This window comes from Podarcis muralis, chromosome 3, assembly GCF_964188315.1.
Source record: "Podarcis muralis chromosome 3, rPodMur119.hap1.1, whole genome shotgun sequence".
Lineage (NCBI taxonomy): Eukaryota > Metazoa > Chordata > Lepidosauria > Squamata > Lacertidae > Podarcis > Podarcis muralis.
Window position 1 is genome coordinate 74,033,934 of NC_135657.1, and position 16,051 is coordinate 74,049,984.

General features: G+C 40.6%; 1 protein-coding gene across 2 annotated transcripts in view; it reads right to left on the reverse strand.

Annotated features, from left to right (window-relative positions):
- The window catches only part of GRIK2 (glutamate ionotropic receptor kainate type subunit 2), a 433,821-nt gene that overhangs the window by 231,849 nt on the left and 185,921 nt on the right, over positions 1 to 16,051 (reverse strand). For both annotated transcript variants that reach the window (XM_077926142.1, XM_077926141.1), the window contains exons 6-7: positions 15,793 to 15,846; positions 11,562 to 11,735 (exon numbers count right to left, since the gene is read on the reverse strand). In XM_077926142.1, coding sequence (XP_077782268.1) covers positions 11,562 to 11,735; positions 15,793 to 15,846 — 228 coding nt within the window. The remainder of the gene's footprint in view (positions 1 to 11,561; positions 11,736 to 15,792; positions 15,847 to 16,051) is intronic.

Genomic DNA, 16,051 nt, shown 5'->3' on the forward strand with positions numbered 1-16,051 from the left:
ACCTGTAAACAAGCACCTCAGCAGCTGGTGGCCGGATTGGCAACTCTCAAATCAAGAAGTTGAGATCACCATTTTTCTCTGTTCGTGGAAACATCCTTGCAAAAATGTGTTGTTTAGGTTTTCCCATTATGTAATCTTCCCTAAGTGTAGAGACATAAGCTTTGCTCTTGCAAAGCTTCCCATTCGCCACAAAGCACAGAAATTGGAGAGTCCTGGCCACACTCTGGCCCTTGTTTTTTTCAACTGGGCAGGAAGAGAGGGATCTGAAAGTGAGGGATATTGACATCTGCCCTTTGTCATGGTCAAATCATTTCCTGCTGAGATTTAGGCTTTCAGCACCTTTCCCCCTCTGCAGAGGCAGGGGACCATCTGTGAGGATGGTCCATAGGCATGGTTTTGGAATAGAAACTGCTTTGGTTGCCCTCTGTTGATTACCTCTGTTGGGAGAAAAACAGGTGAAGTGTGTCCCTGTTAATTCTCCTCAACCTCTCAGCTGCTTTTGAGACCATCAACTATGGTATCCTTTTGGAGCAGCTGTCCAAGTTAGAGGTGGGTGGCACCACTTTGCGGTGGTTCCCTCTGAAGGAGTGGGTACACAGCTTGGGGGTACTTACAGATCCTTAGCTTGAAGCTCAGGTGGCCTGAGTGGCAATTACTGCCCTTTATCAGCTTTGGCTGATGGCCCAGCTAGTGGCCTCCTCCATGAGAGGTCCGGAGCTTGACAACACAAGGACAGGCCTTTTCTGTGGTGGCTCCCTGCTTGTGGAATGCTCTCTCTTGAGAGGCTTGCCTGGTGCCTTCATTACGCATCTTTAGGTGCCAGGCAAAAACGTTCCTCGTCAACCAGGCCTTTGGCGGTTTAACCTCCAAACCCTTTTGAATGTGTTGTGGAAGGGGGAATTATTGGTTTGTTTTTTATCTAATTTTTATTATGTATTTTGTCTTTTTTATATTGTATTTTTATGTTGTGAACTGCCCTGAGATCTACAGATGAAGGGTGGCATACAAATTAAAGAAGTAAATAAATACTGGAAAAGCCATTCCCTCTGATTCAGCCTAGAGCTGTCAATCACAATGGAGCTCTTTTTCTGTGCCCTGTCTCTCTCTGGTGTTTTTTCTCACCTCTCCTATCAACCCACCCTGCTATCATGGTGTTATGGTAAGCTAATTTTCACACCATCAGAAAGAAAACATTGCTTTAAAATAGGATGAACAAACAAACAACAAAGAAGAATGTCACAATGTTATGAAAGCAGGTGATACCTTCTATTATTAGCCTTTTGTGAGCTAATACTACAAAGGTGGTTCACAATGTTGTGTAGTCACAAACCCTTTTGTAATAGGTGCCAAGAGGATACATGAGCTACTTTTCCATATTAAAGTGGTGCACAGAAGGCACTATATTTCTGCAGTTCCATGAGAGAAAAGAAAAATATTCTAAAGCTCAATTTTATACATGTTGGCAGGAGGTTACACAGCAGCAGGAGAAAACTGTCCCTACTTCCTGATGTGGTGCTTCCTCACCCGAAACAACCTTTTCCTAGATGCCTTTGCTAATTCTAATGCCAAAACTGGCTGAGCAGTTGTTACTGAGCAGTATCCCCAGAGGAGCTATTAAGTACAAGCAAAAGTCTAATAAACCTGATGTTTGGAATTCTGACAACTAAAATTCTCTCCTGATACTGCTTTACTTCCTACTGCTTTATTGACTGACTCTTACTCTTGATCTCACATGTAAATCAATACAGGCTCCTGACACTCAAGCTACAACCAACGGGGGAGGGGGAAATCAGCTACTTCGTAGGGCACTTTGATTCACAAAATAGACATTCAGATCCTTTCCAAAAATAACATTATCAGTACCAGTGACTATATTGACAGAAGAACAAATATAACCTTTTTATTGCCTGCAACAGCACATGACTTTGAACTCACTGAGTCAAGTCACCATCTCACGAAAGTTAAGTATGTTCAATACCCATTGATTTAAATGAAAAAGTTAAGCATGAACTTAGCTTTCTCTCACTGAAATCAGTGGGACTTACTTAAAATTAGCTGGATCATATACAAAAATCCTACAAACACTAGCTCAGTTTGCATGGAATGTTAAACCAAACCATGGCTTAGCACAAACCTTTGAACATCTGCACTCCCAAAGAGAAGATAAAAAAATCCTGGTTACAGTTTCTGGTGTGTCTAGAATGAAAAAAACCCCACAAGCTCAGGTTTAGACAAGGAGCTGATCTATGGTTTAGCACATAGCGGTGCAGCAGGAGTAAGACCAGAGGAGAAGCTAATTGGCTCAGACTTTCTCTCTGGGAACCCATACACTCATTGCATGCTGCTTGGGCACTGACTGTGTACAATGTATTGGACTGTGTACAATATCCTCACAAAACTTACACCGCGGCCACAAAAGACAAAGTACTACTAAAGGCTGAGATAGAAAAAGAGCATAGCTGTAAATAAAATGTGAGCCTCACATAAAAAAGGTCAACATTGGGACACTACCTAAGTAACTAAGGCACAGACGATACGTTTGTATGCATGTGATGGGAATGGGATTAATTGGGAAAGGGTGGAAAACAAACCAGTCTAATGCTGGGTATGGCCCTATGAAGCTGAAACACAAGCTGAACAAATGCCACCAAACTCTTTTGAAGAGACGGAACTTACAAAAGAGTGAAGGCTGTGAACTTTTGTTTGTTTACACATTTTCTATAGTTTAATACTTCACCACATATGTGGAAAGTAGTGCACTTTTAAGTCTTCTATCTCTCCCAACCAGCACTGTGACTTAAGAGGGTTGGATAAGATTCTAGCCCTGCATTAGAGCCTAGATCTCTCAAGGAACAAACTCCAGCTCTCCTCCTCCCCTCCCCATACATTCTACTTTTATAGTGCTGTAATTAATAACTGTGACAGTTTGGAGACCATTCAAGTCCACCCAATCCAGTCTATAGCAACTCATAGCTGTCTTGACACAATCTTGATTTGCTAGAAACTGTGGCAAATTGGCCTAAATCAGTTCAAGAATCTGACAAATCAGTTGCATAGCCCTGGAAAATACTAGGTACAGATAGTGTTCAAGAATATGAAAGTGGGCTGAGTTGATCCATGTTTCAAGATGCTAAAGGGTTTGTACAAAGAAACTGTGAAAGGTTAACACTTAAGATTTCATGTCGAAATCTTGATCCGTATTCTACTTGTTTAGTTTTAGTTCTACTGAAGAAAATAGGATGCCACACAAGAGAACTAATGTCCAACAGAGCCTGCAACTTAATTCAATGTGGTCTTATTTATTTACTTCAGAGTCATTACTCTGCCAAGTCCAGGTCAGTCCCACTAGAGGTGATGGGCTTGATCCAGATTACAATGGCTGAAGACTGAAGAGCTCAGATTCTAAATACACTAAATCCTAGGAAATCTTACAAGTAAACATACTTAAGGTTTCAAAGCTTAAAATAAACACAGAAATTACAGTGGATTGACAGATGCAGCCACATTCAGTTTGCTATTATTTCAAAATATCTGTGCACAATGCTTTGGTAAAAACAGAAGCATAGAACATAACTAGAAGATGTGACCTGCTACCTTTTTTGCAGTAACAAACAGCACAAAATAAAAATAAAAAAGATTATGAACAGCAATAAAACACTTCCTCAAGTGGGCCTTGGAGAAATATCTGCAGTTGCCATTGCCAACTAACTATTCTTATTTTAACCTAAAATAACCTTGTCACAAAAATCAGTACATTAGATTGATTGACTATGTACAGACAGATATTAAAAATGCTGCTTTAAGTGCATGCAAAATGTAACTGTGATAGAACCAGGTCATTGAAACAAACGGTCTACCCAGATGGCCAATGACAATTTATTGTTTGGAATTGCTAAAATTAGCATAATAAGGAGAACACCAGCAATTCTAAAAAGAACATAATGCTACCAATTTGTGTTTGTTTGTTGTTTTTAAAAAGTAAATCTGATTTTGGAACATTTTATCTCCCTAATATATAAAATTATAAGGATGTCATCATCCTGAAGTTTGCTTGCCTACAAACAGGTGGTGCTATGAACTATAGTGTGGTGAGTTGTAGGGCTGGCTGATGCATGAACCAGGCATGGAGAGGAAGAGGGATCCAGTAGATAGAGGTGCAGGTCCAGGTGATGGAGGGCAAAACTAGAGAGGGTGGGGGAGTGGAACTAAAGATGTGGGTAGGAGAGTGGCCGAAGGAAGATGAGGGGAAATGAACCAGAGGCTGAAGATGCAGGCAGGTGAGCCAGTGAGTAGCTCAGGAGAGCCACAGATATAAGGTGAGAGTTTTTTGGAGGGGTGAGGTATAAAGAGAGGGGGGGTTGGCCAGATGTAATAGAAGGTGGGAGGTGTGTTGTCAAGGTATGAAAGGAAGGAAAGTGAGTCAGCCAGGTGTAAAGACAGCGGGGTAAAGAAATGTGGAGGGTTTACCTGACCAGATGGAAAGGGAGGGTGAAGGGGTACAGGGTATTGATGAGTGAAGTTTGCAAAGATATTGTCCCTAATTAATAATTGGTTGAACACACTAGCTACAGTAGTCAGTAATGGTTAAAATGTTTCCAGACACATTTCATAATGCAAACAGACAGACAGTGTAACCTGTCAATGCAGGGAATATTTAATTAATTGTTTTGTACACTGGTCACATCATATATTAAAATAATTTGTTAATCAGAAGGTGTTGTTTTTTTAACAAAGTGCCTTTTAAAGTCCCAGTTCTACAAGTGGCTAATTTCTAAACTTAGCTATCTGTTGGAAACCAAGGCAACTTGACAGCCAGTTCCTCAAATCTGAAATTTCCGCTCATCCTCATCCACACACACACACACACACACACACACACACACACACCACAAGCTGTTATTACAGAGTGGCTGGTGTGAGTAAAGGCAGTTCTCCACCTGCTTAAAGGCACTCCTCCTGCTAATCTCCATGTTTCAGAGCTCAGATCTGAAATCCACAGCAGGTTCTGTCACATCAGCTCAAGCTGAGCCCCAAGATTTTATCCTCAAACTTGGCCCAAAGATTTCATAGTCCACAGACTAAAATGTAAGTGGCTTGTGCAGACTGCCATAAAATACATAATTAAAAGGAGCTGGAAGTCTAAGGAAGAAACGAACTTTGAAAGGCAGTATCAGAGAGACTCTTTCTTCTGCCTCCCGTGTTGGCCATCTGGACATCACAGTTCCCTAGAAGTGCAGGGAGACAGGAGGAGGGAAAAGTCACAAGATAACACTTCCTCGCCTGAACAATCTTTAGTATTCAATGCTGCCTGTCAGCTTCTGCAGTGCACAGTGTCCACTGTTTGCCAACACCGTCACTACACTAACAGATTTTCATTCATTGATTTCTAAAGCACTGCTGGGAAAAACTCAAGTATGAAAACTGTGATACAAAGCCAACTCTGTGTGATTAGAGCTTGAAAGCTTTACACAGATTTTACGTGTTTACCAACGTGTTAAGAAGACGAAGAAGACACTCATTCTGAGGCCTAAACCTATCAAACACCCATAAAAATAAAACTGCATTTTTAGTTATTGTGGGATACTGATTATTTTTATTACTTGCACACCTGCCCTATACCTTGTACCCTTGGCAATAAGGAAAATGTATGAAAAATGGAAAGATGATGAAATGTGTATTTGTATATGTCCACATGCTGATAATGATTTGACGGTATTATGTATCAGGATATTTATATTAGTACCCAGCTTCAGTCCACGCCATTCCTTCAACCTCCTTATGACAGCTTCCACAAATGATCAGCTACGTATCACAGGTGGCCAGCAAGGAGGAGCGGTACCACACATCTAGACTCCCATCATTGTGGTTCTTATGGGGGGGGGGGTGGACAGCAGGGTGCAGTGGCAAAAGAACTTGCACCATGCCAATCTCCTTGCCACATCCCCCTCTCTTTCTCCTGGTAAGCACAGTGCTTCAAGTGCTGTGTTAGATTCTACCCTATGAGGTGATATGTGGACAGTTACAAGCAGAAATTAGATCAGCTAGGCCTGACTTCTTAAGAAGTTATTAACCTATATCTTTAACATCAATTCTGTAGCAGGTTTTTTTTAAAAAAAGTATTTTTAGACTACATTATTTTCAAGGGTATCGATATGTAATTAAAATGGTTGTTTTTCAAGTCCAGTAAAAAGAACTTGCATTCCTCTGCCACAAAATGAATATGAATATATCACAGAGCTTTGAATGTACATGTGCAGAAATATGTAAATTTAGGCCAAAAAACTAAAGATAGTAGCAAGAATATCATATGGCTTAATAGTTCCATTTGCTCTCATATTAATCTTCATGGTATACTCTGCCGCAAGTCACAGTTAAGTATGCATAATTAAGATGACCTACCAAGGTCTGGTGCCTTATTATCATAGTTTTCCTTGCTAATTGCTTTTGCCTATCATCTGATACAGTTATCTCCTTTCATCTTATGTTGATATGAACAGTACGATTTCTAAATATTAATGTCATACTTTAATGTTCTCCTTATTAGCAGACTATGGTAGCATAGGGAGGCTTTTTGCTGGCTGGAAAATGCTAAAGTAGAAGGTCAATATAGAGTATCCTCCAAGAAAAATGGGCTTATATTTTTCTAAGCTGCAGAGAGGAATTAATCATGATAGAGGCTGGTTGGCTGAGCATTAAGCCTCAAGTTCTCCTCTCATTTTCTTTATCTATTTTACCATTTTTTTTCATTCTGTCCGTATCTAATCATGTTTACCAGCTCAATTCCCCCCCCCCCCCGCCCCGGAAAGGAAATATAATGAAATATCTTGGCACCTGAGAGCTGATCACAACAGAAATGCAGGGGATCACTAAATACACACAGGTAAAACTGGTGGGATTTGATAGACAATATATGATTGCTTAGGAGAAGAGGGATAAATATAACGCTTCTGGTTGTAAATGACAACAAATAAATTAGTAGGAAAGGCGTAAAAACCTGGATGTGCTGCCAAGAATCAATGTAAGCATGCAACATGAATGTTTTTTTTTAAAAAAAAATGCATTACCCATGTAGATTCATAACTGCTTTATATGTTGGGAAATGTTAAGTTCTCTACCACAGCCAGAATTATGTACATTTTAAAGAGAAACCCCAATGATTTACTAGCTGCATGGTCTACCCACCATTCCTCAAAAGGGAAGGAAAATTTAACAAGTCAAATTTATTTAGGGCTATGACCCAATGAATTCATTTGTATTGGTTTTTATATTGTACTTTGTGTGCAACACTGTTTACTGCATCATCTTTAGTGAATGGGATGCAGTTTTGCATAAGCTTTCTTTCATCGATAAACTTGATACACTGACTGATTGTGAGCAGCACTGCAACTATGTTACAGAAAAGTTCCTACAAGGGTGATCTACATACAAAAACAAATTTCCATGGATAGAAAATGTCCCCGCGCATAAAGCTGAATGCTGCGGACAACTGTACATTATACGCAAGCAAACTATGCCTGTGCTCCTATAAGACCCTGAAGCTATTAACACAAGAAGGAGGGAAGAGTTTGGATTTGATATCCCGCTTTATCACTACCCGAAGGAGTCTCAAAGCGGCTAACATTCTCCTTTCCCTTCCTCCCCCACAACAAACACTCTGTGAGGTGAGTGGGGCTGAGAGACTTCAAAGAAGTGTGACTGGCCCAAGGTCACCCAGCAGCTGCATGTGGAGGAGCGAGGAAGCGAACCCGGTTCACCAGATTATGAGTCCACTGCTCTTAACCACTACACCACACTGGCTCTGGGGTTGTGTGGGGAAGCAACTCCCCACCTCCTGCCTCCACACGATTAGGCTAATCAAGGTTATAAGCACCCATCACCTGCCCAGGTCAGTAGAGGGAGAACCCTCTCACCCACTACACCGTGAGAGGACCTTTCACGTGGCCATGATGTCCTGCATCAGCATTATGGTCTCCACTTTGGGACAGGTGCTAGAGTTTACTGGCTAACCTTTTGGAAGAACAAACACTGTCCATGGAGATTAAAGGTTTAATGAAAATTGATTCCGTCCCATTTTTAAAAAATCATTTAATGAAAGAAGCGGCCAGACTGTTCATAAAAATATCTAACCTTAATTTTGATTTGGTATCTTTCCATGTGTCCAGACGTCAGAATTTTATACCTATTAACACCTGGCTAAGTGACATTTAACTAATTGGCACTAGCTAAATGCACACCCATTAGGCAGATTTTTATGCTAATATTGTTCCAAATAAGCAGCCATCGGTATCATTAAGCTAAATCAGTTTCCCAGGAGACATGAAATTAAAACAACTTTCTTGATTTAGCATGTCCCAATTAAATTGGAAACATGCTCTAATAATAATTTATATTTACAGAGTGCATCCTAAACTGCTGGATATATTATGTATAGATAGTACCCCACAGGGCACTGTTCTTGCAATAGATTCCACTCACTGATGGACAGAAAAAGGATGCCCTTTGATACTGAAATTAGCAATTTCACTTATAAAATACATTATGAGATCCTGAATGGCCTCACATGTATAGAAATGGGTGCTTAGAAACACTGAGGTCAAGCCAACTAGACTTAACATTTTTTGCAAAGGTGAATTAATTCCACCTTCTTTAGAGGTGGCCAAATTAAAGAATATCTAGTTTCATACATGTTGTTCGAACTGCATAAACATGGTTATTGTTCACTTTTCATTTTCCTTTATATTGTTCCAATTGCTTTTAATTCTCCAGAAAACAGTTCTACTGAATATATATAATTCACATTTTAATTCAAAAAAGTTATTTCTGGTTACAGCTCTATAGTTAGACAGCACTTGGAAGCATGACAATTTCTCTGACTTCCTTATTAATAATGATGCAGCGGTTTAGATTTTCTAAGTATCATACCAGCATTGGCTAATTAATCTCTCAGACATGCTGTGAGGTAGATTGAATAAGTGTTTGTATACGACTGCAGTGGTTGGGGGAATCAGAGACATGACGAAAGTGTTTAAGCAATTTGTCCATGGCAAATTAGCTTGAAAATCCTAGTTGCAAACCATTTTCTTGAATTTCCATCAAGACTTAGGTCCCTAGCGGCAGCATTTTAGCTCTTTTCTGTCACAGTAATAGTGCTTCTTTGTTATAGCTGTAAGAAGAAAAATCCCTGCCCCACCAAAAAAATAATCCTAATCCGATAAGATCTTGCTAAACCCTTTGCATTGCTTTAAGAACAGGGCAAGCACCTTGTAGGGAATGTTCATCTAGAACAAATTCAATATTATATAAAAAGCCATTGTGTGTAAAAGGCTGGTGGCATTTGACTCTTCTCTACTCACCCCTGCCTAGTCTAAACAAAAAGTAACTTGGAATCACTTAAGTTTTGACACTTAAGGGTCATGGCTCAATGGGAGAGCCTCTGATCTCTGCATGCAGAAGACCCGAGGTTCAAGCCCCCAGCATCTCCAGGTGGGGCTGGGAAAGACTCCCATTATGAAACCCTGGAGAGAGTCACTGCCAATCAACACAGACAGTACTGAGCTAAATGGATCAACAGTCTAACCTGGTATAGAGTTGCTTCCTATGTACTTTCTATTATAATGTGGCAGAACCAAACCTTTCTGGAATGCAAACATCAGAGAGCGTCATATGTTTCCTCATAAAAAGGGTGAGTGAATTGTAAACAAAGCACATCATCTGACAACGACAAAGTGCAACTGGACTCCCTCTGCCCCCATGAGATGAATGGACAGTTCACATGAAAGAAACAGCACTGTTCCACTACAATGCATCTCATGTTAGCTCCCATCTTGTTCTATAATGAAGAACCAGGAGTGCAGGAGGAGCTCATCTAATTGTGGCTCCCTGGACTCCTTTCCCTGCAAGAGAGACCTACAGCTAGTAACAGGAGGATAATCCATAACTTGTGGCACAGCAAAGCCCACTGGCTGCTGCCACACTGTCAGCAATAGATTTGAAGATAAGCTTTCGATAGCCAAGAGGAACATCTAACAAAGCAACTTTGGAAATTCTCCCTTACACCACTGCCACCCTACTTGCCCGGAAAGCGCAAAACATTCATTACTGTGCAGCTGAATAGATGGACTCAGATGATAGCTCCTAGGAACCAATTAAAGGGGTTAACTGAGCCATGAGACTTCATAAACGAATCCAATTCCTTTTTTCTTTATTTCCTACTATAGCTCAGAGATAAAGCCAAGGGAAAAATGCATAAGCTCTAGAATCTTATATAGTGACAAATGACTGTGTTAGCACCACCAATAATGGGTCTTTCTTTCAGACACAGGGAACTGCGACGAGATTCCTATTGCCTTACAACATCAGGAGAAAAAGAGAACATGAAATGTATAAGCAATATAAGCCCACTGCATTAAACAAATGGGAATGCTCCCAGTGTTGACAATAACCCTTTATCTAGTAAGCAAAAGTTTCACTCCCCCCCCCCGGCTTTTCTTTTCTTCCTTTCTTTTTTGCAAATGTAGAGACTTAAATGCTAAATTACAAAATCTTACCCTCTTTCAAAAACCCAATGCAGCAAAGTATATACTAAGACTGAAAGAAGTCAAATCTAAAATAGAAGACTATGCCAATGTTTTGGCAGTGTGAGCATGTGTGAGGCTGCACCTATGTCCATGTTACCAGTGCAACCCCCATCAATCATTCACACCTATATTACACCTGGGGAAATGTGATATTTCCTCCAGATAGCACATTCAGTGCTGTTGTGCTTATTGTGTGGAATGTAACTGTAAGAGTTTCATGGCCATCTATTAGATATTTACTGTGATTTAAATGAAGGATGGATGAAAACTCTTCTATTCCCTCATTGTCACCACCACAATATTTATGTACCCCTTACGGAAGAGTCCAGCTTAAATTTTGAGAATGCTGCAAGGTGTATGTGAAAGAAGGCAGTCCCCCTGGACAATTGCTGGATCAGAGGCACCATTTTTTAATTCCACCACTCAGTGTCATTCCTGTGAAGCCTTCTAGGAAAAATAAAGGCAGCCCATTCTTCTGTGCCCTCATGCCAGTACTAAACCTCAACCTTCCAATCTTAGTAGTTTTGTTTATTTGCAGTCATCTGGCCATCATGAAAGTTTAACAGTATGAAAGTAAACCCCCATTTCACATCAGTAGAAGTTCACTCAGACCCAGATAAATTACAACAGAAACTTAAAAGCCAAATTTTCCTGGCAGATTACATGAAGCCTCCTAAAAACAGATCCCCCAACCCTCTTTTAAAATATATATGTACTAGAATGAAATTCTAATCTTAGTATCTGGTGCTTCCACAACGAGTTGTATGATTCAGGCCAAACACTCTGATATATACTTCATGTGATTTGCTCAGCTTCACTTCTCAGATATCACAGACTGAGAGATGAGACATCTTGTTGAAGACAGCAAAATAAAGCATTGAGAAGGAAATGTGTAATAAAACCAACTATACAGCTAAAAGGGAAGTTTGAAATTCTAAAACGTTTGTAGGTCCACATGAACTAAACTGTAGATTGTGCTCCTACCGTCATAAATCCATCCAGCAAACCTGAATCAGGCTTTGGAGGTGCTTGTAATCGTTCCATGGACCACTTTTCAATGATGGATGCCACTTGGCTGTTTTCTGTATTCAAAATCCTGAATCCAGTCATGTTAACCCCACTATACCGATATGGCTCCACATCAAGAGCAAAGAGGTCCTGAAGGAAGAGAAGAAAGGATGGACATTTGTAGTAGCTATGACACATCCTGAATCTTTTCCATTCAAACAAGTATTTATTGCCCTCTCCAATGCAATTATGGTGACTTTAGAATAATAAACAGTGCTCAAAAAGTCCAGAATACTGTGCATTGAATTAATTGCTAACAACGTTACATGTACATGAAAATAAATGACTAATTTATACTGCTTCTGATTACCTACATCTGCACTGAGAGCCCAAACGAACCTGAATAGCCATTAACAATATGCGGAAAAGTCAAGCAAAGTCAGTGAGCTGCATACTCCATTGTTTACTAACATTCCATAAACCTGAATTAGGCAAGTGTTAGGCTTTTCTGCTTTAATAAGCCAGTTTTCGGTGGTTTGTCAGATATCAGATATTATATGCAGGAACATAATAGAAAGACCCAAGTTCAACAAATTTTCTCCAGTGCTAAAATCTACAAATTCACAAGCAGAACCATATTCCCTTTTTTTTGCAACATTCTGCCACTCACAAGATTGTCAGTTGTGTGAGGGAGAATACCTGAATAGGGCTACATACAGTGGTACCTTGGTTTACAACCATCATCCATTCCAGAGGCTGTTTGTAAACCAAAACAGGTTGTAACCCAAGGCATGCTTTCGCCAATGGGGCCTCCAAAAAAAAATTGTTCGTAATCCAAAAAAAAAAAGAAGGGTTGTAATTTTAAAAAAGGTTGCAAACCGGGGCACGCACTTCCGGGTTTGACATGTTTGTAATCCAAAACGTATGCAAACCAAGACGTATGCAAACCAAGGTACCACTCTAACTAGTTTGTTCAGCATAGATATGGAAAACGGTAAACATATCAACAAAATAAAAAGAGTACAGTGAAGGCACCTGCCTGATTTCAACAGGCAGGAATGTCCACTTCTATTAACTGGACAAAAATTTAGCCTTTGTATGGGAAATGTGAAGTTTTACTTTTCTTGCCAAAGGCTGAAATTTTGTTATTAGTTTCTGAAGCAGCAGTGTTTTGGCAGGGATCAAACAAGATGTGCTTATTTATTCAGTAAAAGGCAGGGAGAGACAGACAGACAGAACAGTGCACACACGCACACACACACAGAGAGAGAACGAGAGAAGGCACAGCAGTAGCCCCCTCCCCTTCCAAGACAGTGGCATATGATTAATTGTTCATTGTTAATGCAAGAACCCAAGCTAATCTCAGAGATAGTTAACATTCCAAATTCCAATTAGAGTTTATAGTATCATTTTTCACAATGTGACTAGGTCACGTAGATGCTTCTTCTGGGTCTATGCTACAATGCACAGTGACTTTCCAAAACACTGAGCTGCCCTTCCACCTTTGTTTTAAGACACTATTTAGTTGGTGGGGGTGGGGACAGAGAAGAAGCAGTAAGAATTATACAGTATTATCACACAGCTGAGAAGTGCCAAGACCTAATTACCTATCTGGCAAGATATAGTCCAATCACACATTAATCTTCCAGTATACATACCCACACTACCACATATAGTTTGACTTAGTCCATCTTCCTGACTATAGTGTTTTAGGAGGAGAGAACAGAAGTGAATGTGCAAAAGTGTCTGGCACTTCTCAATAACAATTTAAGAGATGGCATGACCAAGACATGATAGGAGGTGGCAAATTTCCCCCACAGCATAGGGAAACAGGTTTGGCTAGGTGCAGAACTGCTTGAAATAATGCCCCAAAGTCGTCGCCCCCCCCCCCCCCGACTTTTTAAATTTTGGGTGGCTTCCAGACTACCTTGGACAATAGCATAAATAATTATGTAATTTAAACACATTCCTGTTTACTCAAAACTATAATAAATATGCACAACAGTTCAGAGAATTAATGAGCTATTACATTAGGCTCCAAATCAATCATGGGAAAGTACACTTCCAAACAGCACAGCTAAACAGCGTGACTAGAAAATTTATTGGACACGACTTTCGCTGTGTCAGGTAAGAAGTAATTAATAAAGCAGAGGAGCCAAAAAGTGATAGAAGTTACATGGCTCCGCTGAGCATAAAAATCTATCATCTCCTGGCATGTCCCAAATTATCCTCAGTTGTCAACTGCTGAAGTTTACATTCAATTCTTCAGGGGGGCAAAACACCCACCCTCCCACCAGCCTGCTCCCGAGACCTAATTAGCAAATGGGGATACGTAATTAGTCCAGAAGCCTGATCATGAAGTGCAGAACTTTTATGACATGTTTATTTTATTATTTATTCGATTCATTTATGGGTTGGCCTGGCCCCTTGCTCTTTCTTCAAAGGAACTAAGAGAGACAGACTTCCAGCAAGCCAGTTTACTAGGCTTGGTCCAATTAGCCGTAGAACTGCCACCATCTGCCTCCTTGCCATTATTTTGGGCTTAACCACTGGATCACTCGGGATCTCCAGCAGGAACATCCAGAAGAAATCTGTGCCGATAAAGTATGCAGCAGACGGCTGACATTTACAGCAGCAGCAGCAGCAGCATCTGAAAGTGGCTCATTTTGAAATCCACTTTAATCTGCTAGGCTTCTCTCTCCCCTCCACTTCACAGACATATCAAAACCAACAAATGCTGCTTGACAGCAGAAGGCTGCTAACTGGAATGAGGATGCATGTCCCTTTCTAGTCATCTCATTCTTTCCACACAATACAAGCCTCATTGGGTGCATGGGACTATGAGCTGCCTTTTGCCATTGGTATCTCTTCCTCACGACTGTCTACATTGACTGGCAGCGACTCTCCAAGGTTTCAGGTGGAGTTCCTCCCAGCCCTACCTGGAGAGGCCAGGGAATGAAGTTTCCACATGGAAAGCAGATGCTCTACCACTGAGCAATGGCCCTTCCCCACACAGGAAGGAATGCTCCATTGGACACTCTGGATGCAGGCAGAATTTAAGGTTTCAAATGTGAAAACCCTTTGAATGGCTCTAGAAACTATTGCAAAACTTTCAGGATTGCTGTTCTGTTTCCTATTGTTGTTGTTGTTTAGTCGTTTAGTCGTGTCCTACTCTTCGTGACCCCATAGACCAGAGCACGCCAGACATTTCTGTCTTCCACTGCCTACCGCAGTTTGGTCAAACTCATGCTGGTAGCTTCGAGAACACTATCCAACCATCTCGTCCTCTGTCATCCCCTTCTCCTTGTGCCCTCCATCTTTCCCAGCATCAGGGTCTTTTCCAGGGAGTCTTCTCTTCTCAGGAGGTGGCCAAAGTATTGGAGCCTTAGCTTCACGATCTGTCCTTCCAGTGAGCACTCAGGGCTGATTTCCTTCAGAATGGATAGGTTTGATCTTCTTGCAGTTCATGGGACTCCAAGAGTCTCCTCTGTTTCCTATAATGTATATCTATTAAAAGCCTAACAACTGGAGTTTTCTGGTTGTTTGTGAGCTCCAAGTCCTGCCTGTATGTTGGTGAGTTCCTCTAAGGGTGTAGGGCAAAAACTGGAATGCAAGAAAGCTAGAATGCAGATTTTTGGCACGATCTCATTATGACTTAGGGAGGCAAATGGTTAGAGACTTTCCTCCGTGCTCCTGTCTATTCTTTCAAGTGGCTACCAGGTTTACAAAGGGGACCAAAGCTATTCCTATTCAGATAGAACTTTCCCCCATCTAATTACAAGAGCCAAAATACAACAAGCTGTCTAAAAACCGGAAATGTTCCCAGGTGTTGACAAACATTTTTTTATTGCAAAACAAATAGGATCAAACAAGTCTCCTCCAAAAAGAAAGGAGAAGTGATCTGCTCGTTCTGAACTGCATGCTGTGTGTTTCTCCAGAACAAATAACTGTCTGCAAAACTGTAAAATCAGTTTTGCTCTCCACTTTCGTCGCAAGGAGTGTCAGTTTTCCAGAATAATACTTACGAACATTAATTAAACCATCCTCCAGAGCTTCCGCTGCAACTTATCAAAATCAAGAGGAGAAAACACTCAGTACTTCTTTCTCTTCTATTCCTGAGAGACCACTTTCACTTTGTCAAGCAATATAATTAAGAAACCAAAGGCCTTTGTCTGAGACCGCCAGCAGATTCCTATAAGCTACTTACCAATGTGGTAAAGATGTAATGATAGTATTCTGTCATCATTCCCATTGCTAAAGCCTAAAGGGAAGGGGGGGGAATCAAACACACACATTATTATTATTATTTTAAAGTTACATAACATTGCTTTTAATATTTCTAAGGTTACACATAGCATTGCTTTTAATCACACCTATATGAATAATGAAAGGCTCTCTGAAGAATACCATTGGGATGAAACTATAGGGCTGGAATCATATTAAAATTAGGTCAAGCAAATCATTCC